The 23,894-nt window shown below is 47.6% G+C and overlaps 1 protein-coding gene across 2 annotated transcripts in view; it reads left to right on the top strand.

Annotated features, from left to right (window-relative positions):
* The window catches only part of LOC147662025 (uncharacterized), a 51,374-nt gene extending 28,217 nt beyond the window's left edge, over positions 1-23,157 (top strand). The window contains exons 5-7 of one of the 2 annotated variants that reach the window (XM_086951179.1): positions 8,305-8,415; positions 10,288-10,389; positions 21,089-23,157. In XM_086951179.1, the coding sequence (XP_086807305.1) occupies positions 8,305-8,415; positions 10,288-10,389; positions 21,089-21,750 (875 nt within the window). In that variant the 3' untranslated portion in view covers positions 21,751-23,157. The remainder of the gene's footprint in view (positions 1-8,304; positions 8,416-10,287; positions 10,390-21,088) is intronic. The other variant, XM_086951180.1, reaches the window with a different exon arrangement.
* The last annotated feature ends 737 nt before the right edge of the window (positions 23,158-23,894 follow it).

A 23,894-nucleotide genomic window follows, 5' to 3' on the forward strand; every position in this document is an offset into this window, starting at 1 on the left:
ATGCCCAGTTAGGAGGGTCCTCCTCTGCCCCTCATCCGCTTTGTATTCATCAAAGAATCGCCCCAAGTTGTGGCACTGGAATTCTCCGTGCTCTGTCATTATGTATATATCGAAGTGTTTGAACCCCTGCGTAGACCATTTCAGGAGGCACCTCCAATCGCGTGGGGGTCTTCACCCCGTGGGCAGAGTACACTACAGCCTTGTGCCAGTTAATATGCACTCCGGCATACTTTGTGAATGTATTGAGTATGTAAAGGATCCGTGGAATCGAATTCTCTGCTTCTGCCAAGTACAATAGCATGTCACCCGCATGTAATGAGAGTCTATCCTCCCAGCCGGGGTCCCAGCGGAGGACTTGCATCGGAGCATTTTCCCTCTCCCATTCTGCCATCAGTTCAACCGCTAGGGCGAAGAGATGGGTAGATAACAAGCACCCCTGTCGTATTCCTCATCCCAGTCCAAATTTCTGGGACACCCCTGGGTCAGTGAATAAGAACATTTCATAGTTGGGAGGGTCTCAGGTGCCCTGATGTGGAGGAGAACAATGAAGATTATTGCTCATTAGTCCGCTCAATTTCACCCCATCTCTTCTCCTTGTCAGTCCCCAAAAATAGAAGATACATTAATGCAGTTCTTGGATTTTAACCACACGTAGCATAAATGGGAAAAAACTGATTTCATGGTAGTGCATCGGTGTTATTTAGTTATAGGTGTGAAGAACGCTAGCACTGAAAACCCCAATGCAGGTACCACCAACCTCTATTCTCTGATGTTGAAAAAAGTGATTGAAAGTTACTCGATTAATGTCATTCTGTATGTTGCTCTGGAAAACAGCCTAGAAGTCTGCCTTCCCCACATACAGCCACCCTGAATCAATGTAACAAGTATAAAACATGTTTGTTTCATGTGATGTGGCTACAATTCACCGGACCAACCAGCCAAAGGTAGGTCTCCTATAAAAAGTTTTTTATACGTTCAACTCATTCCAAAATTCATAAATCTAGATTTTTGTACTTCTGAAAAATTGTTGGTGTGCCTGGAATGAAGCTTGGTTAAGAGATTCTCAGGGCGAGATGGGTTTCAAATTTTCTAGAAGGAACATTTACAACAAACCTTCTGTGTTCCGGTTGTGCGTTCTCGCTTGTCATCTGGTTCTCTTGAGAGCATAATAGAGGTGAAAATTGGCTTTTGCCTTCAGGTAGGCGGGACACTTAAATAAATACGAGCAGTGAGCTGATATGCACGTGTGCCATCCAGGAAAATGGCGGATGTTTGGAAAACGTAAACCTTAACCTGGACTAGGGAAGAAGGGATTCCATCAAAGACTACCATCTATTATGCTCTTAATTTTCGTATCTATAAATATTCTTTCCTAAAACCGTAATACATCCTTTCAAAATAATAGTGTAGATTTCTTGTGTGTGTGCATCCTTTGGGGAAAAGTGCTCCAGTAACCCACTAAAATAAACCTTTGTTCTAAACATTCTCTGGCGGTATCTGATAGTTGCCTAATAAACATTATCTCCAGGTAAGTTGTGGGTGATGCATGGCTGCTCATCCTGCTCATGCTGGTAAGTTGACACAAACATGTTCTTACCTAAGGGCCAAGGTTACCCTACTGGGCTGTGGTTACAAGACTTGTTAAAACTTTATCGTAATACCAGTCCAAACAGTGAAGAGCCTCGTTTAAAAACACAGGTTGAGAAGAGAATGGATAATACAATGCAGTTGACAGAAGGGGTCTTGGTAGTGAATTCTGGCCCAGGACCTCTAACCCTCCCTGATGACAAACAGATTAAAGATATCCAAAAACACAACATTACACCACATAATGTTTGTGTTTCAAGTGGAGATTTTTTTTTTAGCAAAGCTTCCAGCAAAAGGGGAGATCAATGAATTACCCCAGGTCATCAAGTGGGGTTGCCTAGCCTTGCAAAATCCACTAATTTAAATTTAGGAAGGTAATCTAGCTCTCGCGTGAATCGTTTATTTATTCAAGTAGAGGAGAAGTTTCTACAAAGAATGTGTCCATACTTGACAGGTTGGTTCACAAGGACAGTAACGGTGTGCAAGAATACATCCAGAGTTTGTGATGGGCGTTAGTAAGGGATGAGGGAGGCAACAAACCCCGATAGTAGAAATCACTTTGTATACTGTTGGGCGTGTGTTCCAGTGGAGGGAGCAATTAACGATTGGAAACTGAGCGGGTGGTTTGGATGCTGTGAGGAGATGAGGGTTGGCTCAGAAGGGGGTTGTGAGGGATTGTGATGTGCAATATTTTTGGCAGGTGTAAAAATGAGGGGAGATGCGCCTTGATCACCTGCAGGCCCGGTTCGGGAGCTTGTATATAGCCCTACTTTTAAGGGAGGCTAGTCCAGCTTGATTACAGAAAGAGGATGTGAGATTGTGTCTTGTGAGGTTAGACAGAAGGCCATAATGCAAAACTGATCACCTTAGGCCAGCATCCTTCTGTCTGCCTTGAAGTCTGTTGGTATCAGGGGCCCCGCCCTTGCCTGGATCTCTGACTTTCTTTCTCATCGCACTTTCCAGGTCTTCTCCCCCTCTTCTGTGTCCACTGTTCACAATTCTCCGTATGGTGTTCCCCAGGGTTCTATTCTTAGTCCTTTATTTTTTAACCTTTATGTTAGACCCCTTGCTTTTCTTGCGGAACAGGCTGGACTTTTTATCTTTTCTTATGCTGATGATACCCAAATTATTTTTTCTCTGTCCTCTAATCAACACTCCCCTTCCTCTTCTCTCTGTTCTGGACTCACTGATATCGCCAACTGGATGCTGACCAACAAGCTTAAGCTGAACGGCGATAAAACAGAGCTTCTCCTGTTTGGGCCGGATTCCACTCTCTGGGGCCCGCAACATTGGCCTCAGCAAATGGGACCTTTACCGGTCCCAGCAACTTCAGCACGCAATCTGGGGGTCCTCTTTGATAATCAATTATCCATGAGACAACATGTGGTCAAGGTCTCGGCCACCTGTACCACCATCATCAGGTGGCTGAGGAAGATCACATAGATGTTGCCTCCAGATACCCAGAAGTCAGTGGTCCAGGCTCTAGTGACATCGCGGCTGGACTACGGCAACGTACTCCTTCTGGGTGCCTGTAAGGAGGTTACCCGGAAGCTCCAAGTAGTTCAGAACATGGCTGCTCGTCTACTCTGTAACCTTCCGAGAACAACCTCAGTCTCCTCTTCCCTGCGTAGCCTCCACTGGCTGCGCATAGAATCTAGGACCAAATTTAAAGCACTTTGCTTTATGCACCGCATCAAAGCTGGAAAAGCCCCCCACTATCTCTCCACCTTAGTCCAGCAATACTGTCCCTCCCGCACCCTTAGGTCTTCCACTCACTGCAGATTCTCTGTTCCCCGTTTCAAGCGTGCCAGAGTCGGCGGACGCTCGTTCTCCCACCTGGCACCTGCGCTCTGGAACTCTCTTCCCATCCCTCTGCGGTCTGAAACATCTTATATCAAATTCCGCAAAGGTGTGAAAACCTGGCTGTTTTCCTTATAACCGATTCCTTAACTTCCGTTGTCCTCTCTTACTTCTATTTTCTTAGCGCCGGGAAACCTACGGGTAGCTGAGCGCTCTACAAAATCAGATATAATAATAATAATAGGCCAGGGTGAGTATAATATTGCAACAACCTGGAGGTTTTTTCTTTGCTCAGATTTGCTCAGGGCTAAAGCGTTGATGAGAGATGTGCTGGTCTAGAATAGGAGATGGGGGTACATCTGTTGTGTGCCTTGAAGATGATGATATACGCACAGCTTATGCTACTACACAAAGGCTGCTCTCTATAGGGGAGGTGCCAGTACTATGTATTTTTTCAGGATACATATTCATATGCGATTAATGATGTAGTCCTATGTTTATTATTTTGTTAGTACTAACCCTTCTCTTTTTTCACATGTTAATACTTGTCCTTCCTTCTCTGTTCCTAATCATGCCACTAACCATCCTGTTTCTCATGTTTACACTCCGTTGTATTTCTGTCCATACCCTTTTACCGTATCCTTTCCTTAGACTTACCACATTCCCTAACTTTTTTTAAAATCAATTTATCACCCCTGGTTTGTTACTTACCGGTACCTTCTCCAAGTTGCTTGCGGTGCTTTTATCCTTCCTTTTTCCGCAGATCGCAAGGTAGGTGGAGCAGGAGCAGCAAAGTAGTCGTTTATTTCTGGCCTGTAAGAGATTGGCCAGCTAGTGCTAGATGGCAGTGTGAACTAAAAGCCCGGATGTGGAAGAAGAAAGATGACCAAGAGAAGGCTAGTCACATTCATTCACTTAAGCACTTTTACCATGAGAAGCAGTTACCCAGTGCCACCGAATCAGAAAAAGAAACAGATGAATTCATATGAACGACAAGGTTTTCAGGACCTTTGAAAAGGGAAATGGCCGAGTAGCCTACAAATAAGGATCCAGAGCTCGTTCTGACCTTTGGGTCCTGTAGGAGAGTAGGGTCTGCAATCCTATGATCACCCAGATTTTTTGCTTTTGTTTCACTGGTTTACGACTTTCTCTGGCTGTGGGCCTGCTAATCAGACCCACAGCCTGGCTGTTCTCTTTCTAAATTACGATATGTACCCTAGGTGCATTTACCAATTGGTACTGGGCCACCTTATCAGACCCCGTAACGCAGGGCATAGGTGTACCCAGGGCCGCCAGGGGCTGAAGCATGTATTATGCCACCCTTGGCTGGCCTCCTAAATTTGACACAACTGGCTGCACGACAGCTGGGGCGAAGACGTGTAATCACCTTTCGCTTTAGGTATAGTAGCTCTATATCTAACCATACAATGGACACCCGAGTTCCTATCAGTCACTCCTATGGCAGGCCTTAACAATCCTGAAGGCAGAGTGCGTATGCTCGTGTGAGCTAGGTTCAGGCCCGAGCCGAGCCCGGTTGCAGCTTGCGGAATCAAGACCCAATGGCTGTTCCATGATAACGCGCACACCATATCGGTAACTCCGGTGTCGCGTTATCAAGGCATGTCGAGTAAGGTGTCATACGAATCGGGGTGCTGCCCTCTCACCAATTCTGGCGATGAGGTTAGCATTCCACCCTTCTAGGGGGACACGACATGTACGTAACTGTGAACCCCGGTTAAAGTTAACTGAAGCCTCAGCTCCACAAAATGGATGCTGCCACCACAGACACGAGTCTGACCTCCTGCTGCTGGGAGTCCTTCCAGCGAGGGGCGCTCGGACAAAGGGTTTCCTGTCGAGGGCGGTGTTCGCACCGTCCCAGACAGGGTTTGTGTATTCTGGGTAGGTAGGGCTTTTGCGAGAAGGTGACTGCGGAGTGGCACCCCGGTGCTCACTACGCATCTGCCGGTTAGAACCAGTTCCAGGGGCGACAGCCCTGGCCTGGGGAAAGTCCGGCAGGGGAGAGGGGTGTAACTACCCCCCTTCCTGGTCCCACCCTTAGGGCAGGACCTAGTCATGTACCCACCCCTTTCTTTAGGATAAAGACCGGAGCGGGGACCCTTCCAAATTAGATCATCTTTGAATCAAGAACTACTTTCTACAAAAGGACATTCGAGACTCTTCTCAAGATTTCTCCCTTGTGACTAAGGAGTAGTCACCCTGCATCAGCGGGCACCATCTAAGAACTCTGCGGTTTGCTGTAAGTCCTTCCTCAAGGAATCCGACGGCCCAGCTCGACGAGAACCGGCTTCCCTGGCACCTCTGACCTCTACCCACGTCATCAGCTCAGCTGTGATCTGTGGGTGCGACGAGACCTCGAGGGACCGGCCATCATCAGAACCTGCACGCTCTTAAAACCAGCACGACCATCGAGGTAACTCTCTGGTGAGTGCTCTGGGGTCCGAGAAGCCCCGACCCTGAGCCGCTCCAGCACCGAAGTACAGTCTCCCAGCATCTCCACGATCTGCGTGGGGCCCTTCTGCTCGCTGCTCAGCACGTTGTCTGGTCACTAGCCGCTGGCTTGTGCCCCTCTGTGACGACATCCGACAATCGACTCTGCTGGTCTGGTTGCTCCAGACTGGCCCTTGCTTCCATCTTTGCGAGAAGCACCCCGGGCCCTCCTGGTCCACTCAAGACGCCATCTTAGGCCCACCACGTGGCCCTGAGATTTGCCAAGGCTTGTTGCCCCATCCTGGGCCCAGCGACGCCGACAGCATCATCCTTCGTGGGACAGCTCGCACCTCCACCGTGGTCGCCGACAACGCCTCCTGGTCCGTGAGACTGCAGAGCCTAGCGTCGCCCACTCACCTGGTCGAGGTGACGGCCAACCGGTGCCCTCCTGGTACCCTCTGACTACTGGCTAGTAGTACGAACTTGGTCCCCTCTGCTTTCAGGTATCAACACTCTCTGATCCAGGCTTGGATCTCTACGAACTATTCAGCACTGGTCGCCGGCCAGCAACTCCTTTTCTTCCGGCTCCTGGCTCGTCAGCGAAGACCCCGACGCCTGTAAGACTTGTGCAGCCGCAGCCCTCGTGGCTAGGTAACTCGGCATTTCGGTGCCTGCATAGCCTCTTTACTCTAGGGTCCCGAGTCCCTCGCTTCCGACTTGCCTTATCGGGTCCGCCCGAGACCTTAAACTTTCCGTGTCCTCGGACACTTGTTCTAATTGTGCACTTGAAGTATTTTCCTAAGAGATTTGGTTTGTGCTTAGTACCCTGTCCTCATAAAGAGTACAGGGCTGTTGTGATTCTTAATAAATATACTGTTTATTTTCATAACACTTGTGTGGTGTCCTTTCACTGGGTGTTCAAGGGGTACACGTGTGGTAAACAGCTGGCTTAACGCGCCCTCTCGAGTCTTTAGCCTTAGACTGCTCGTATCCACGCTACTAGGATAGCTGGTCTATAGGTTGACTTACAACCAAACACCATAAGGGTCGTTGGAACGATACATAGCGGTCGCTAGAATAGCGAACGTTGCATATCGGGCCAACTTCTCACAGGTCCCAGATATGCGTGTCCCTGGCCTATAGAAAACAAGAACAATCAGATGAAATGATATCAGAAAGAGAGGTGGTAAAAAGAAGAGTGACACCCAGGGCAGATCCTCGAGGGGTGCCTGCTAGCACCAGTTAGTGGGGAGTCCAGTGCCAGTGATGCCAAGAGATGCCCTGGGGGCTAACATTGTGGGATGTTCACCAGCAGCAACGCCAGAGAAAACCTGATAAGGACAGAATAGAAAGTAGGTGATCATGGTGAGGGAGGTGATAAACTTTGATATGAAAGCCAGACTGGAAGTGGTTAAGGATTGTGCGACTTAAGTAGGGAGACGCTTGAGTCGGGTGTGAGTCAGATAGGGAGGAGGTAAGTTATTTAAACAGCAGCCAAACCAGAAAACCTCTGGTTTAGCAGCAGTGGGATATCCAGAAACAATGGTCTCCAGCCTTTTCTATAAGAGCTACTTATGTTCAATGAAAACACTCCAGAGCTACCAGTCCTATTAAAGATTTAACAGTGACCACATCTGACAAGATTACATTTATTGACTACTATATGCAAGATTATCAGAGGCAATTGCCTTAGTACATCAGGTATGGTTGCCGGCAGTAATGGAAATAATGCTTTCTCGGTGTGGCATGCCTCAACATGGGTAATACATACAGCTATAGCGGCAGTGCCCCTACCACCAAGTTAATCATATTTCTAATATTCTCCCCAACACCTTTGTTTTTATCACTCAGATATCCGTTTTAAATATACTTTGGTGACTCAACCATTTTTCTCCAAATATCAACCTATGAATTTGGAAAATACTCACATTTTCTAGTTACAAATACATACTTTTCAATTTTGATAGAGATATACTAAAATCTTCTAATGTACTTCACACAGAAGAGCTACTTTCAGGTAGCTGAGGAATTACCAGTAGATCACAGGCTACTCGTTGGAGAAGCCTGTACTAAATTCAAAATATAAGTGTATGTATTTGTTTTCAAATCATGATTTAAGTCTGGGGTTGCATTACATGGCAGAGTCTGGTGGTAGCCATGCTCCGTAATACAAATGAGCACATGTACACCTTTCCTTTAGGGTCTTGAGGGACTTGCACAAGTTCCAAAGAATATTCATTTGTATGGGAAGTCCCTGTAGATGCAGAAGGAAGAGCCTGCAATGTGGGAGCAACATTAGGAAAACAGTACATAACTGTCGAAAGAGATACCCGGGAGAGCTTTAGGGAAAATACAAATGGGCTTTATCTCATCCAATGTTTAAATGGTTTTGAATACATTGTTTACAATATTGTGAGCTCAAATATACTTACCTTTTCAGCAAACTAAGATTGTTATCTTGTTCCGTAGGATCTCCGTTTACCAAGACTGACTTTCCTTTGCATAAAGATGAGCCCGTTTCAATTTTTATTGATCATCTTGGTGCAGAAATAGAAGAAAACAGAATAAACACCAAACCAGGTAATTTGAATTATCAGTTCATTAACTCTCTCCAGTGAGGTATAGTTGCACCTGCAGTATTCAATTTCTCAGATCTGCTCACATCTCTTCTCTATTTCGCTAAATTAAAATGTGTTCTTGAGGTATCAAATTGTTAGGAATTGATAGAGCATAAGACCGTTCGACCAGTTAAATTGATGTGTGCGTGTGTGTGTATATATATATATATATATATAGGGTTTTCGTCCACTTCAAGCTCACTCTTTTTGTTTAATTCACGACCAGTCCAATGCGTTTTATGACTAAGTGAAGGAACATAAATTACTGGTCCGTCATTCTCAAGACAGGTCCTTTAGAACATAAACTAGTGATGTCCTCTTTCCAAAGTTGCCAGTCTGTGATATGGGTGGTGCCTCTTCTTATAAGCTGTGTGTGCATGACTGTCAGGGGTTCAGAGAGACCTGTAATGCACCACTAAAGAGTGGCCACGTCTCCCACTTCCAGCCAGGCCTCTGAAGGCCTAAGAGGTGATTATTTTTTAGATGTGCTGTAATGACATCGTTCAACCAATCACTCATTGATAAGTTACACAGCGCCATGATATCCTCGTGGGTGATAATGATCTTTACAAATACACATAACATAACAAGGCAGAAATCAAAAAAGTGGCGCAAGGTGTTCCACAAGGGTCGGCCATCAGCCCTATCCTCTTCAACCTGTACCTGCGGCCCCTAGTTGCGCTGATTAGATCTTTTGGCATAGCGGTGACGAACTACGCAGACGACACCCAACTTGTCTTCCCACTTGAGGGCAAGGAAGCAGTGACTCTTGACACCTTCCACCGCTGTATGCTCGCAACCGCGGACTGGCTAAATCAGAATTCGCTGCAGTTTAACAGCTCCAAAACTGAGGTCCTACACTGCACCACTGATCGCATCCCTAGACCTCTTCCACCGGATTTTTGGCCACCCTCCTTCCAAAGTACGATTGGGCCTACCACCTCGGTCCGCAATTTGGGAGTGATGTTTGGGTCCAATCTCCAATTGGATGCAGCTGTTAACAAAACAGTGAGTACTTGCATGGGACTGCTTCGCATGTTGAGGAAGGTCCTCCCAATGCTTCCTAAGGACAGCAGGCCAGAAGTGGTGAGGAGCATTATCGTAAGCCGTCTGGATTACTGCAATGCCCTATTTCTTGGAGCACCAGCCACCTTGATAGGAAAATTGCAACGGGTGCAAAATCTTGCAGCCAAACTGGCGCTTGCTCGCCGCCGCTATGACTCCTCATCCCAGGCATTAAGAGACCTTCATTGGCTACCGATCCTTCAACGGATCGATTTTAAATCTGTATGTATTGTATTCAAGGCCCTCCACGGACTTGGCCCAGTACCACTTCAGAACATGTTTCACTGGTACACTCCGCCGAGATCCCTTCGCTCGGCTTCCGCTCATCTTGCTGTGGTGCCTAAAGTTTTGAGAGCTCGGTTGGGCGGACGATCTTTCAGCTTTACGGCAGCCAGATTATGGAATACTCTTCCGTTAGGATTGAGAAGTACGCAAGACTTTTTCTCTTTCAAGAAACTTCTAAAAACACATCTTTTTCCTAGGACTGCATCTTCTTAATCCCAAATTCCAGTAGGATGTATGGCAGGATTTTCATCAGTCAAAGCGCCAGGATACCCGTGGGGTGACAGATACGCGCTATAAAAGATTATAAATACATACATACAAATACATACATACATACATACAAATCAAACAGCAGTCTACGTCAGCTCATGTAAATGCATTGTGAAGTGTTCGACGAGGCGATTCCCTCCCTCGGCCACTACTAGAGAATGCTCCTGATGAATAGCTTGTGAAGTAATGTACTATCTAAATGTCTCTTACATAGCAGACTATGAAGTTGTTTCATTCTGCATAAATGATGAGATGGAGACCAGCTGCATAGACCATGAGGACAGAAAGACTTCAGAAAGCCCCCACAGTCCCACCGGTGAGTATGTTGGAATCAACCAAATTATCATTATTATTTTTTAAAACCCACGATCTATGCAAACACACAAACTTGTTCACTTTCATTGCTTTCTATATTCTCGGAAAAATACCCTCTGTAACTGAATGAGTGTGTCCTCTGAGCGGTGGACTTTGTTTGGTGATGTACAGTAGTGTAATAGACCATAGAAATACCTCCTCAGCCGGTCTGTGGAGGAGGCGGCGAGATGGGGTGATGAAGGGGTGTTTCAGGGCCTTCTGTCGTGCTCTTGCTTGCATTTGCTTTATGTGATCCTGAGCATCTCATCACATTTTCTCTGTACTACATGTGGAATTTCACTTGTTCAGCAAAATAGATTTGCTGTGTTCAAAGTTAGATTTGTAGATGGACTATAACTGCAGGGAGCGAGCAGGGTAGCCCTGGAACTGAATATTCATTGCAGACATCAGGTGTCTTTTTGTAGGTCTCCGGGTTGACTCATTTTAAGGACATCCCTGTCTTCCATTCTTGCGAGGTTGGTAAATTAAGTAGTATTAAAATGGGTAAATGTCACTTCTGTTATTTACCGCATTTGATATAAAAATACATTACTAGTCTTGACATCAGACTCACTCTTCAGACTACAGCGTGCACGTATATCTTGCCCTACTGCTGCATTTTTATAACTTTTAACTCTCTAGCACCTTCGCGCTGCTTACTACGAATATAGGCGCCTTCCTCATCCTTGTTACTCTGGGGGTAATAATTTTAGTTAGTTTCTTACCTGCACTTTAAAATTGTTTTGTCACCCCGTATTTTGCAGGATATAGGGCGATTCAGGACTCTTGGCCCACCGTGTCACAGCGATTCAGGCCGCCATCTTAGGTGGGGGAAACCAGGTGGTTGCCGATTTTCAGGCATCATATTGGTTGTGGGGCTAGAGGTCCCCTCGTAGGACTCACACGCTTACGGCTACTTAAGATGCACAGTTCTCAAGCGCGCAGCGCCGGCGCGCACGGACGCGCCGTGTGCGCGCCGGAGGTGCGCCAGGGGTAAGCCCGTTGGCACCCGTTCGCGCACAGGTTGCGACCAGCACCGGCCATGCTGCCTTTTCTGACTCTCCCCGTTTAGTATACTCTAGGGAGGAGCTCATGCGATTAGCTCAGCACTCCACCTCGATTGGTAAGCTAAATACCACCATCTGGGGATGTTGTCATGTGGCTTGCTTAATGTTAGGTCTCTTAGCAAGCACCATGTGGAAATGTCTCTCCTCATAGAAACACATGAGTTAGATGTGCTTTTTATGACAGAGACGTGGACTAGGGCTGATAGTGAGGTGGAATTAGGCTTGGCTTGTCCACCGGGCTACAAAATTAGACATAACCCTCGAGTAGGGAGTCAAGGGGGGGAAGTTGGCTTTATTTTTAGTTACACATTGGACCTTTCTCTGCTGGAGACTAAGGCAGTGTTAGGTTTTGAACTTATGGGTTTTTCCTTAAAAGGTCAAGGGGGTGCTTTTTATTCTGGGTTGCTGTGTTACAGGCCCCCTGGAAATGCCTTGTCAGCTCTACCTGAATGGTAGATCTTATTTATGATCTGGCCAACGCTCATGCTAGGTTACTAATATTGGGGGATTTTAACCTCTGGCCCAATGGGCCTTCGGACTCAGCTTTTAGAGACCTGTGCCAGGCTTGCGGTAATTTACATTTACAACAGCTGGTCCTGTCCCAGACACACCTCAAGGGTCATGCCCTTGATTTAGTTTTTGCAGAGGAGAATCAGGTCATAATCAGGGATATAGTTTCCCAAAGCTGGACTGATCATGCCTTGGTTCACTTTTCCTTATCTCTCCCTGCCAATTCGCTGAGACGCGATAAGATGGGAGCAACCAGTAGTAGGCAATGGTCCAGACTTCTGAAACAGTCGAGCCTCCCTGCCCTGTTATCTGGAGGCTTTATCTTGGGAGGAAATGTGGATGAGAGCTACATGCGTCTTACTTAGCAAATTACTGAATCCCTGGATAAAATGGTACCCTTAAGGAAAGCGAGGGTTAGGCCCAAACTCGCCATGCCTTGGTATTCTAAAGATCTTCTCCAACAGAAACTGCGGTGTAAGAAGGCTGAGAGAGCTTGGAGGAAGCACTACCTAGAGTCGGACAAAGCCTGTTATAAACAGGCCCTCCGGTGCTATAAAGCGCAAATTAAATGCCCCAAAGCCAAGTTTCTCGAGGAGACTCTGACCCAGGCAGTAAACAAGTCTCATACCTTGTTTAAAATTGTTCAGGATCTTTCTCATCCGGCCTGTGTGACCAATAGCATCCCGACCTCTCAGTCCCTCTGCGATTCCTTGGCAGCGGCCTTTGAAGACAAGATCGCCACCATTTTGAGTGGGCTCTCTGATCCAGCTTCTCCCTGCCCTCAGCTCTCGATGGACCCGGCTCTTCTATCTATTCCGGGGACCTCTGAGGCTGTGATGGAACGGGCTCGGCTCGACAGCTTTCCCCTCCCTCTATATGAGGAGTTTTGCCAATTGGCAAATGGGGTGTCCTCAGGCTCTCCCATGGACCCGCTGCCTCATAGATTCTGGAAGATGTTTCAAGAGGAACTTTTTTCCCTCTGTTTGCCACCTGCTGTCAATCCCTCACTACCGCCACGGTTCCGGACAGCTGGAAATTGGCTGTGGTTTCTCCTCTCCTGAAGAAGGCAACATTGGACCTCTCTTGTTTGGGGAACTACCGGCCAATCTCGCTGCTTCCATTTCCTATTAAGATCTTGGAGAGGTGGGTCACAAAACATCTGTCCAGTTTTTTGGAAGCTAACACCTGGCTGGATGTGGCCCAGTTCGGCTTCAAGCCTGCTCAAGGGACCGAATCTGCACTAGTGGTTGTCCTGGATGATCTTCGTTCGTGTGTCGACTCAGGTCGAGCAGCCTTTTTAGTGCTGCTGGATATGTCGGCCGCGTTTGACACGGTCAACCACGCCATTCTCATCAGCAGATTGGAGGATGCTAGGGTGATTGGTCTGGCTAGAGACTGGCTGATTTCCTATCTTCAGGACCGATATCAGGTAGTGGCCCTACCGCCTTACAAATATGGCATAAAAAAAGTGGGGCAAAGGGGTACCTCAGGGGTCGGCCATTAGTCCTATTTTATTTAATCTCTACCTCCTTAGTTAAGCTGATTAAGTCATTCGGTATCTCAGTCATGAACTATGCTGATGATACTGAGCTCATCTTCTCCTTAGAAGGCAGAGAGGCCGTGTCTCAGGAGACCTTTCATTGCTGCATGACAGCCACCGCGAACTGGTTGCGACTCTACTCACTCCAGTTTAACGGTTCCAAAACGGAGGTGCTGCATTGCTCTACGGACCGTATTCCTCGGCCTTTGCCGGTGGATTTTTGGCCCATCTCTTTCCAGGGTAAGGTTACGGCAGCAGATTCCGCTCGTAATCTGGGTGTTATGTTTGGACCTAACTTGAAGCTCAATGCTTTTGTAAATAAAACAGTCGTCACATGTATGATGCTGCTCCGCATTCTCCGTAAGATTCTCCCTATGCTCCCGGCTCTAGCCAGACCAGAGGTAGTGCGCAGTATCATTATCTGTAGGCTTGACTACTGCAACGCACTGCTTCTGGGTGCCCCAGACATCTTGATCAGAAGACTGCAGCGCATTCAGAATATGGCAGCCAAGCTGGCCCTTTCTCGATTGCGCTCGGCTTCTTCTTCCCTGGCGCTTAAGGACCTCCACTGGCTGCCGGTCCACCAGCGCATCTGTTTTAAAGCATCATGTATAGTGTTCAAGGCCCTCCATGGTCCGAGGCTTGTCCTGCTGCAAGAGCTTTTTTCCTGGTACTCGACTTCCAGACCTTTGCGATCTTCATCTGCATGTCTGGCTACAGTTTCTAAGATCCGGAGGATACGAATGGACGGACGTTCCTTTGGTTACACTGCGGCCAATCTCTGGAACTCTCTGCCAGTGGTCCTAAGGAGCACGGGGGAATTTGTCTCATTTAAGAAAGGCTTGAAGTCCCATCTGTTCCCCAGGGCAATGTAATATCGTGACTGTTTTGTTGGTCTGGAAAAGTCAAAGCGCCAGGATACCCTTTGGGTGACAGTTCGCGCTATACAAGTAGGCAATACATACATACATACATCATGAACGTACAAGTCGTAAGCTTTCAGTGAATGCACCCGCCTAGAGTTCTCATCTGTACATATTGTTAAAGTGAAATAGAAGTCAAATATGTATGTTGTTGAAGGTAAAACTCCACAAAAGCTTTTCTACTACATTTGTAATGGTGCATTACAAAGTAGGACAGTGCAAGTGCCAGTATCTCTGACTGTTTGGAGCAGCATAGGTACATAACCGTAAGTGGCCTGAGGCAGCATATCCGCCAGTGGTCTGAACCAGCATAAACATCAGTGGTTTGAGGTGGCGTAACAGTCAATGGCCTGAGGAAGCATACCCGTCAGTGGCCTGATGCAAGATAGACTTCAGTGGCCTGAAGCAGCATAAACATCAGTGGTCTGTGGCGGCGTAACCGCCAGTGGCCTGAGGCAGCATAACCGTCAGTGGCCTGTGGCAGCATAGACGTCAGTGGCCTGTGGCAGCATAGACGTCAGTGGCCTGAGGCAGCATAACCGTCAGTGGCCTGAGGCAGCATAACCGTCAGTGGCCTGAGGCAGCATAAACGTCAGTGGCCTGAGGCAGCATAAACGTCAGTGGCCTGAGGCAGCATAAACGTCAGTGGCCTTAGGCAGTGTAAACGTCAGTGGCCTTAGCAGTAAAAAAGCCAATGGCCTGAGGCACCATAACTGTCAGTGGCCTGAGGCAGTTTAAACGCCAGTGGCCTGAGTCAGCATAACCGTCAGTGGCCTGAGGCGACATAACCGTCAGTGGCCTGAGGCGGCATAACCGTCAGTGGCCTGAGGCGGCATAACCGTCAGTGGCCTGAGGCGGCATAACCGTCAGTGGCCTGAGGCAGCATACACGTCAGTGGCCTGAGGCAGCATAAACGTCAGTGGCCTGAGGCAGCATAAACGTCAGTGGCCTTAGGCAGTGTAAACGTCAGTGGCCTTAGCAGTAAAAAAGCCAGTGGCCTGAGGCACCATAACTGTCAGTGGCCTGAGGCAGCATAGACGTCAGTGGCCTGAGGCGGCATAGACGTCAGTGGCCTGAGGCATCATAGACATCAGAGGCCTGAGGCACTGTAAACGCCAGTGGCCTGAGTTAGCATAATCGCCAGTGGCCTGAGGTAGCATAACCGCCAGTGGCCCGAGGCAGCATAACCACCAGTGGCCTGAGGCGGGATGAACGTCAGTGGCAATAGCAATATAAACTCCAGCCGCCTGAGGCACTATAACTGTCAGTGGCCTGAGGCAGCATAAAAGTCAGTAGCCTGAGGCAGCGTAAATGTCAGTAGCCTTAGCAGTGTAAACGCCATTGGCCTGAGGCACTATAACTGTCAGTGGCTCAAGGCAGTTTAAACGTCCGTGGCCTGAGGCAGTTTAAACGTCAGTGGCCAAAGGAAGTTTAAACGTCAGTGGCTCGAGGCAGTTTAAACGTCAGTGGCCTGAGGCAGTTTAAACGTCTGTGGCCTGAGGCAGTTTAAACGTCAGTGGCCTGAGGCAGCATAACCGCCAGTGGCCTGAGGCAGTATAGACATCACTGGCCTGAGGCATCATAGACATCAGTGGCCTGAGGCACTATAAACGTCAGTGGCCTGAGGTATCATAACCGCCAGTGGCCTGAGGCAGCATAGCCGCCTGAGGCAGCATAACCACCAGTGGCCTGAGGCGGGATACACGTCAGTGGCAAGCAATATAAACTCCAGTCGCCTGAGGCACTATAACTGTCAGTGGCCTGAGGCAGCATAAAAGTCAGTAGCCTGAGGCAGCGTAAATGTCAGTAGCATTAGCAGTGAAAACGCCATTGGCCTGAGCCACTATAACTGTCAGTAGCCAGAGGCAGTTTAAACGTCTGTGGCCTGAGGCAGTTTAAACGTCCGTGGCCTGAGGCAGTTTAAACGTCCGTGGCATGGGGCAGTTTAAACGTCAGTGGCCCGAGGCAGTTTAGACGTCAGTGGCCCGAGGCAGTTTAAACGTCAGTGGCCTGAGGCAGTTTAAACGTCAGTGGCCTGAGGCAGTTTAAACGTCAGTGGCCTGAGGCAGTTTAAACGTCAGTGGCCTGAGGCAGTTTAAACGTTAGTGCCCTGATGCAGCATAACCGCCAGTGGCCTGAGGCAGTATAACTGTCAGTGGCCTGAGGCAGCATAAAAGTCAGTAGCCTGAGGCAGGATAAACGTCAGTGGCTATAGCAGTGTAAATGCCATTGGCCTGCGGCACTATAACTGTCAGTGGCCTGAGGCACTATAACTGTCAGTGGCCTGAGGCAGTTTAAACGTCAGTGGCCTGAGGCAGCATAGAGGTCAGTGGCCTGGGGCAGTTTAAACGTCAGTGGCCCGAGGCAGTTTAAACTTCAGTGGCCTGAGGCAGTTTAAATGTCAGTGGCCTGAGGCAGTTTAAACGTCAGTGGCATGAGGCAGCGTAGAAGTCGGTGGCCCGAGGCAGTGTAAACGTCAGTGGCCCGAGGCAGTTTAAACGTCAGTGGCCTGAGGCAGTTTAAACGTCAGTGGCCCGAGGCAGTTTAAACGTCAGTGGCCCGAGGCAGTTTAAACGTCAGTGGCCCGAGGCAGTTTAAACGACAGTGGCCCAAGGCAGTTTAAACGTCAGTGGCCCGAGGCAGTTTAAACGTCAGTGGCCCGAGGCAGTTTAAACGTCAGTGGCAATGGGCTGTAACAAGCTTAAGTGGCACCTGCAAGTACGAGTCTTAACGACTTGACCCAGGTGGCTAAGAGTATTCCAAGATCAGCATACGGAGGGCTCTGCAGATGCACTGACCAGCAGCTGAGATCCATTTAGAATCTCAGGCACTCACTCTGGGGCAGGCAGTCATGCACATGACTGTAACTAACCTCCCCACCGGCTGCATGCAAGAGAAAGGGGCTGGCCCGGGATCCCAGACCGATTCTAAGAGCTGCAGGCACAGAGGAGCAGAAGCACACGGTCAGATCATGGACTGTTTTCACTCGAGTGATGGAGACAAAATCACAGATGTGCCTGTCTCGGATGAGATGTGTGACTTATCGAGGGCTTGTTTTGCAGTTATCTGCCTCACATCTAGCAACCTAGTTGCTGAAAGATAAACATTCTGCTAATGGGTCAACAATTTGTATTGTAAAGACAGATGCTCTGGAGTCAGTTGCTAGTTTTCTGAATGGTTTCTGCTTCCATACTTTAACACCGGCTTCCCAGACTTCCAACTGGTTAAATGTGGCCAGTGTGCCTGCTCTGATCTCCAGCCTAGAAAGAATCAAATCTTGGAACGAGTAAAGAAAACGTGTCTACTAGAGGAAGAACGATTCAGAAAAGGGGGTGGTGATGAACAGAGTGTCTGAATTAAGCAGACCACTCTTACCCAGTCCAAAGATCAGGGCTTGATCCATCACCGTTATTTATCTCACTGCCCCATCCCAGCTCAGAACCTGGCTATATGCAAATCAGTCTGTCCCTGGCCCAGTGCATCATGGGAACAGGGCAGACTAAACTACCAAGCCAATTCTTCACCAGAAAGGAGACAAGCTACCGGGGACCGGTTTCTGGCATTTCAGCCGTCTTCGGCCCGGCTTGCTTGAATCCTGATGGTGCAGTGAGAAAGGGACTCATGTCTGAGTATACCCTGCCACACCTATAGTGGCCAAAAACGATTCAGAAAAGGGGGGGGGAATGCCAGATACCGGTAGCTTGTTTCCTTCCCAGTATAAGAATTGGCTTGGTAGTTTGGTTTGCCCTGTTCCCATCATGCACTGGGACAGGAACAAACTAATTTGCATGTAGCCAGGTTCTGAGTTGGGATGGTGCAGTGAGCTAAAAAACGGTGATGGATCAAGCCCTGATCTTTGGACTGGGTAAGAGTGGTCTGCTTAATTCAGACACTCTGTTCATCACCACCCCCTTTTCTCAATCATTTTGTCCACCATAAGCGTGGAAGGGTATACTCAGATGTGAGTCCCTTGCTCATTGCACCATCAGGATTCAAGCAAGCCGGGCCGATGACAGCTGAAATGCCAGAAACCGGTCCCCGGTAGCTTGTTTCCTTCCCAGTATAAGAATTGGCTTGGTAGTTTGGTTTGCCCTGTTCCCATCATGCACTGGGACAGGAACAGACTAATTTGCATGTAGCCAGGTTCCGAGCTGGGATGGTGCAGTGAGCTAAAAAACGGTGATGGATCAAGCCCTGATCTTTGGACTGGGTAAGAGTGGTCTGCTTAATTCAGACACTCTGTTCATCACCACCCCCTTTTCTGAATCATTTTGTCCACCATAAGCGTGGAAGGGTATACTCAGATGTGAGTCCCTTGCTCATTGCACCATCAGGATTCAAGCAAGCCGGGCCGACGACGGCTGAAATGCCAGAAACCGGTCCCCGGTAGCTTGTTTCCTCCCCAGTATAAGAACTGGCTTGGTAGTTTGGTTTGCCCTGTTCCCATCATGCACTGGGACAGGAACAGACTAATTTGCATGTAGCCAGGTTCTGAGCTGGGATGGTGCAGTGAGCTAAAAAACGGTGATGGATCAAGCCCTGATCTTTGGACTGGGTAAGAGTGGTCTGCTTAATTCAGACACTCTGTTCATCACCACCCCCCTTTCTGAATCATTACTAGAGGAAGAAGTCATTCTTTCACCAGAGCCCTCAGCACATAGATTACACCATAGAAGAGACACCATCTTAGACAGTGTACCTCCTACTTATATTGATGTCTGCGGCTGGGATGCAGAACAGGAATCACCGCAACCATTACTCATTTTAGAGAGCCCATGTGTTGAAGCAGGTGCTAGCTAATATGTGATAACTGTTCCAGAGTCACTTTGAGCTTCCCCTCCCACTTCCCAAACAAGGATCCAGTGCAAATCTCACATTTATCGAGCATTCTACTAAACTAACACAGTGGAGAACATTTTGGTGAAATCCAAAAGACTATCAGCAAAGTACCTTTTCAGATAAGATTCCAATTTTAATCTGAAAATGTCTGCCCCCAGGGAAGCCAAGTTCAAAGGCACAGCTTTCAGTGTGCAGGCAACAAATATCTATCTATCTGTCTGTCTATCCATCTATCTATCTTTGATACTGTTTATATGACCATCTATACCCTGTCAACAAGGTTTCTTGTTACAGAATAAATTACATCAGCTGAAGATCTATAAGGTGTTTTTAAGCTGCCCATCTATTCTCTAACTGGGGGATCTGCTCATAACATAAGCTTCTCCATGTTTCTTCTACAGCAGTATGGAGCTTGGATGATAGATTTCTTAATAAAGGCATTAAACGTCATCTAAAATCCTCCGCTATGAGCACCATCTCTGTAATCCATCGCTCCCTACTTGTGCCTGATATTCAGTCATTCACTGCACAAGTTGAGCCAGGCTCTAGTACTTTCAGTCGGTTTCTGTGCACCATCAGCTGGGCTAATTTGCAAGAGTTGCTCTAGCAGGGAGGAGAGAGTTGCTCTAGGGGGAGGAGAGAGTTGCTCTAGCAGGGTGGAGAGAGTTGCTCTAGGGGGGAGGGTAGAGTTGCTCTAGCAGGGATAGAGTTGCTCTGGTAGGGTGGAGAGAGTTGCTCTAGGGGGGAGGAGAGAGTTGCTCTGGGAGGGAGGAGAGAGTTGCTCTGTGAGGGAGGAGAGAGTTGCTCTAGGAGGGAGGAGAGAGTTGCTCTAGTAGGGTGGAGAGAGTTGCTCTAGGGGGAGGAGAGAGTTGCTCTAGCAGGGATAGAGTTGCTCTGGGAGGGTGGAGAGAGTTGCTCTGGGAGGGAGGAGAGAGTTGCTCTAGCAGAGAGGAGATAGTTGCTCTGGGAGGGTGGAGAGAGTTGCTCAAGGGGGAGGAGAGAGTTGCTCTAGGGGGGAGGAGAGAGTTGCTCTAGGGGGGAGGAGAGAGTTGCTCTGGGAGGGAGGAGAGAGTTGCTCTAGGAGGGAGGAGAGAGTTGCTCTAGGAGGGAGGAGAGAGTTGCTCTAGCAGGGTGGAGAGAGTTGCTCTAGGGGGAGGAGAGAGTTGCTCTGTGAGGGAGGAGAGAGTTGCTCTGGGGGGGAGGAGAGAGTTGCTCTGGGAGGGAGGAGAGAGTTGCTCTGGCAGGGAGGAGAGAGTTGCTCTGGCAGAGAGGAGAGAGTTGCTCTGGCAGAGAGGAGAGAGTTGCTCTAGGAGGGAGGAGACAGATGCTCTGGGAGGGAGGGAGGAGAGTGATGCTGAGAGGTAAAGGGGTCTTAGAGGGGAAGTAAAAACAAAATAGGCTGTTCCTGGTCAGTGTCTGTGGCAGGTTGTGTGTTACAGTCTGCTCTATGTTATGTATGTCTTTCCACTGCTCACATAATTGATCATGGGAGACCTTCAAGGACTGGTCAGCAGCATTTTGCCGCAGACCTGAATCTAACAATACAATCTTTTCAGGTCCACATCTGATTCAGAAAACTATACAACCAGCAGAGGACAGGCTCACTCTGACTTTTATCCATGGGGGGTTGGTAAAATGTGTACCATTTAGTGGGGCCATAGTGATACGTATTATTATAAGGAACTCATTTTAGTGTTTATGTTCAAGCAGAACAATAATTTTACTGAATGATGCTGGTTCATCTCCTGAATATTAACTACAGACTTTCTTAATTTTAAACAGGTGATGAAAGCACGAAAAGGAAAAGAAATATTGAAGATTCTGAAAAATGTTCAGAAAGAGCTTCGAAGCATAAAGTTTTGTCAAGAGAAATGAACACAACGGATCTCCAGCTCTCCAACAAGGAGGCAAATTCTAGAATTGATCTGTGGTCACAATGTTTTCAGGATCTCAGGGAAGAGAAAACAGGTCAATATAAAAGTAGTTTCACCAATCCATCCCCTTTGAGCTCACCACACGAAAGCCCCAGCAGAGAAGGATCCGATAGGTATGATGAATTCGAGGGCAATTTGCCATATCCACCGTTTCCTGAAGATCATCCAAACACCCTGCAAAATCCGAAACCAAACGCGTGCAGCGAAGGCGAAAAAAGCTCCAAAGTGCGGCCGTACGCATGTACCGAATGTGAGAAGACCTTCTCCCACAGGAGCTACCTGATTATGCACCAGAGAATACATTCTGGCGAAAAACCATTCGTGTGTCCTTTTTGCCACAAAGGATTCAATCGAAAAGACTATCTTGGTGAACACATAAGAACACACACTGGCGAGAGGCCGTATAAATGTACTAACTGTGATAAACGCTTCATTCAGAAAAGTCATCTCAACGAACATCAACGAAAACAAGCCTGTATCAAACCTGCAAAAGCAACAGCACCGGAATAAGAATTGTTAGAATTTAAGAGCAAACTGAATGGGCTTCAGGCGCAATGGAAAAACTACAGACTATTGTGGAAGCATTATAAACAAGAATTGACATAGCCATTATTTTATATTTGGAATAGTGCATGCACACATGTAAACCAAGACCCCAACATTGATCAGTACTTACATAGAGACCAACGGAGAACTATGTCATTAATACGGACAGACCTATGATACAAGTACACACTTACCGCAACAGGCATGCACGTCATGCATGCACAGAGATCAAGAGCCTTACTTGGACATGTGCAGTAGGAAGCATATTATAAAGTACAGCTTGATGCAAAGGTGGCATGCATCACCAGATTTGTAAGTTCTGTGCTGTAGGGCGCAGGTTGTTGCGCACAAATGCAGTGTAATGTCAGAGATCTGCATCACGTTAACACATAGTGATACAAAACTGTTGTTTTGGACATAATTGACCATAGATGAGGCGCCTACAGAAGCTTCACATGTGCTTGCTCTTTCACTGGTGCTTCCATGCATGGCACGGTGCACGCTGATGAAAGCATTGTGTATTGATCTGTTTTATTTAATTCGAGGATATGTTATAAATGGCACTACGTTCTTGAACGGAACGCATCCCCGTGTCTTCAGATGACAGTCATCACTGCAGCTATTATATCCCTCTGGCCCAGAGCCTGATTTTTTTTCTACTCCCGCTGGGCTAAGCTATCTCAGGCGAAATGTGTTCTAGCATCCTTGAAACACAGAAAAGGCCAAAATGTGCCCATAAACTGCCTCCAGGTGGTAGGGTGCCTCTGAGAAGGTAGATTGAAACAGGATACCCCAGCAGAAGTAAATGGTGCCTTTGGTGCTCTGAGCCTCTTTCAGTGTCCTGGAGTACTTGTAAGGTCTTATTTTGGTCTACTGAAGGACTAGCTTCTGTATGTCACAAACAAGGACAGTGCCTAATGCTTGGTTGAACGGTGTGGCTAACTGATGAGTTGAACCATTTGCTGAGCAGTAGAGAAATCAGACCCTTTGCATGTGACCTGTGTCTGTGCTGCTGCCAGCTCCAGGGGCATGGGAAACATTTAAAACAACTCTATCGTTCCATTCATTCGTTCTCAACATTTAATGCGTTTTCACTTTGTACAAATTTTTTCCAACTTTGAATTGCATTCACATTTTAATATAGCTGCCACACTCTTCTTGAGGCACCTGCTTGTTTTTTTTTTTTTACAAACAGGTCATAGTTTAAAGAAAGTGATTGTGTGTTTTTATTAAATGTAACTTCGATCGACTTCAGTGAACATTTAAATAATGTTGTAAAGCTTCAGATGTAGCATCCAGAACTCTTCAGATACTGGAGGGGATCTTTCGGGCAGTACCACCTCCAGGAGGAAGTTGTTTTTTACCTCGACAGAAAGTAACTGTAGATCTAAAACCTCAGCCAATTATTATAGCAAATAGGGCAGGTTCTCTGTGAGAGTCCCGGAGGGGTCAAGGAATGGTTTGGGAGGCTAGCCCTGTGTCAGACGAAGTGCTCAGCCTGCTGGCATCATGTCGGTCTACTTAAATGTCACCATCAAATATTGAGGGACAGATTAGTCATCCTCAAAAGGTGCTTCGCTCTGATCAAAGTCCGATACCAAAAGTTGGCCGAGCACTGGAGGATGTTAGAGCGGGCACCAACCAATGACTAAAAAAACCAAGTCTTCACTTTCTTTCGGAAGAGCTCTAAGGAGGTGCTGGTACTGACCCGAGAGAAAGGGCATTCCATATTTCGGGACCTAAAAACGTAAATGAGTGCCCTTCCTGCACCACTTTTACCCAAGGGATGATCACGAAACCCAGACAGCGTGAGGACACACTTTGGGCCATTAGTGACCAAACTGTTTATGCGGTTAGGGGCCTTGTGTGCCATTGCCTTATACATAAAACAATGTTTTTACCATGACTCACTTCTCAATGATCAGTTGGTGAAGTTCACACAAATGGGTGGAAACTAAAACATGCCAGGGGAGGTGGCATAGAAGTCCAGCAGCTGCATTGTGCACAATTTGCAGCCTGTTCAGTAGAGACTTCAAAACTCCCTGACAGAAAACACTTCCATAGTCCAGACGCAATGTTATTGGAGCATGTGAGATGAGCTGAAGCAG

This window comes from Lissotriton vulgaris, unplaced genomic scaffold, assembly GCF_964263255.1.
Source record: "Lissotriton vulgaris unplaced genomic scaffold, aLisVul1.2 SCAFFOLD_781, whole genome shotgun sequence".
Lineage (NCBI taxonomy): Eukaryota > Metazoa > Chordata > Amphibia > Caudata > Salamandridae > Lissotriton > Lissotriton vulgaris.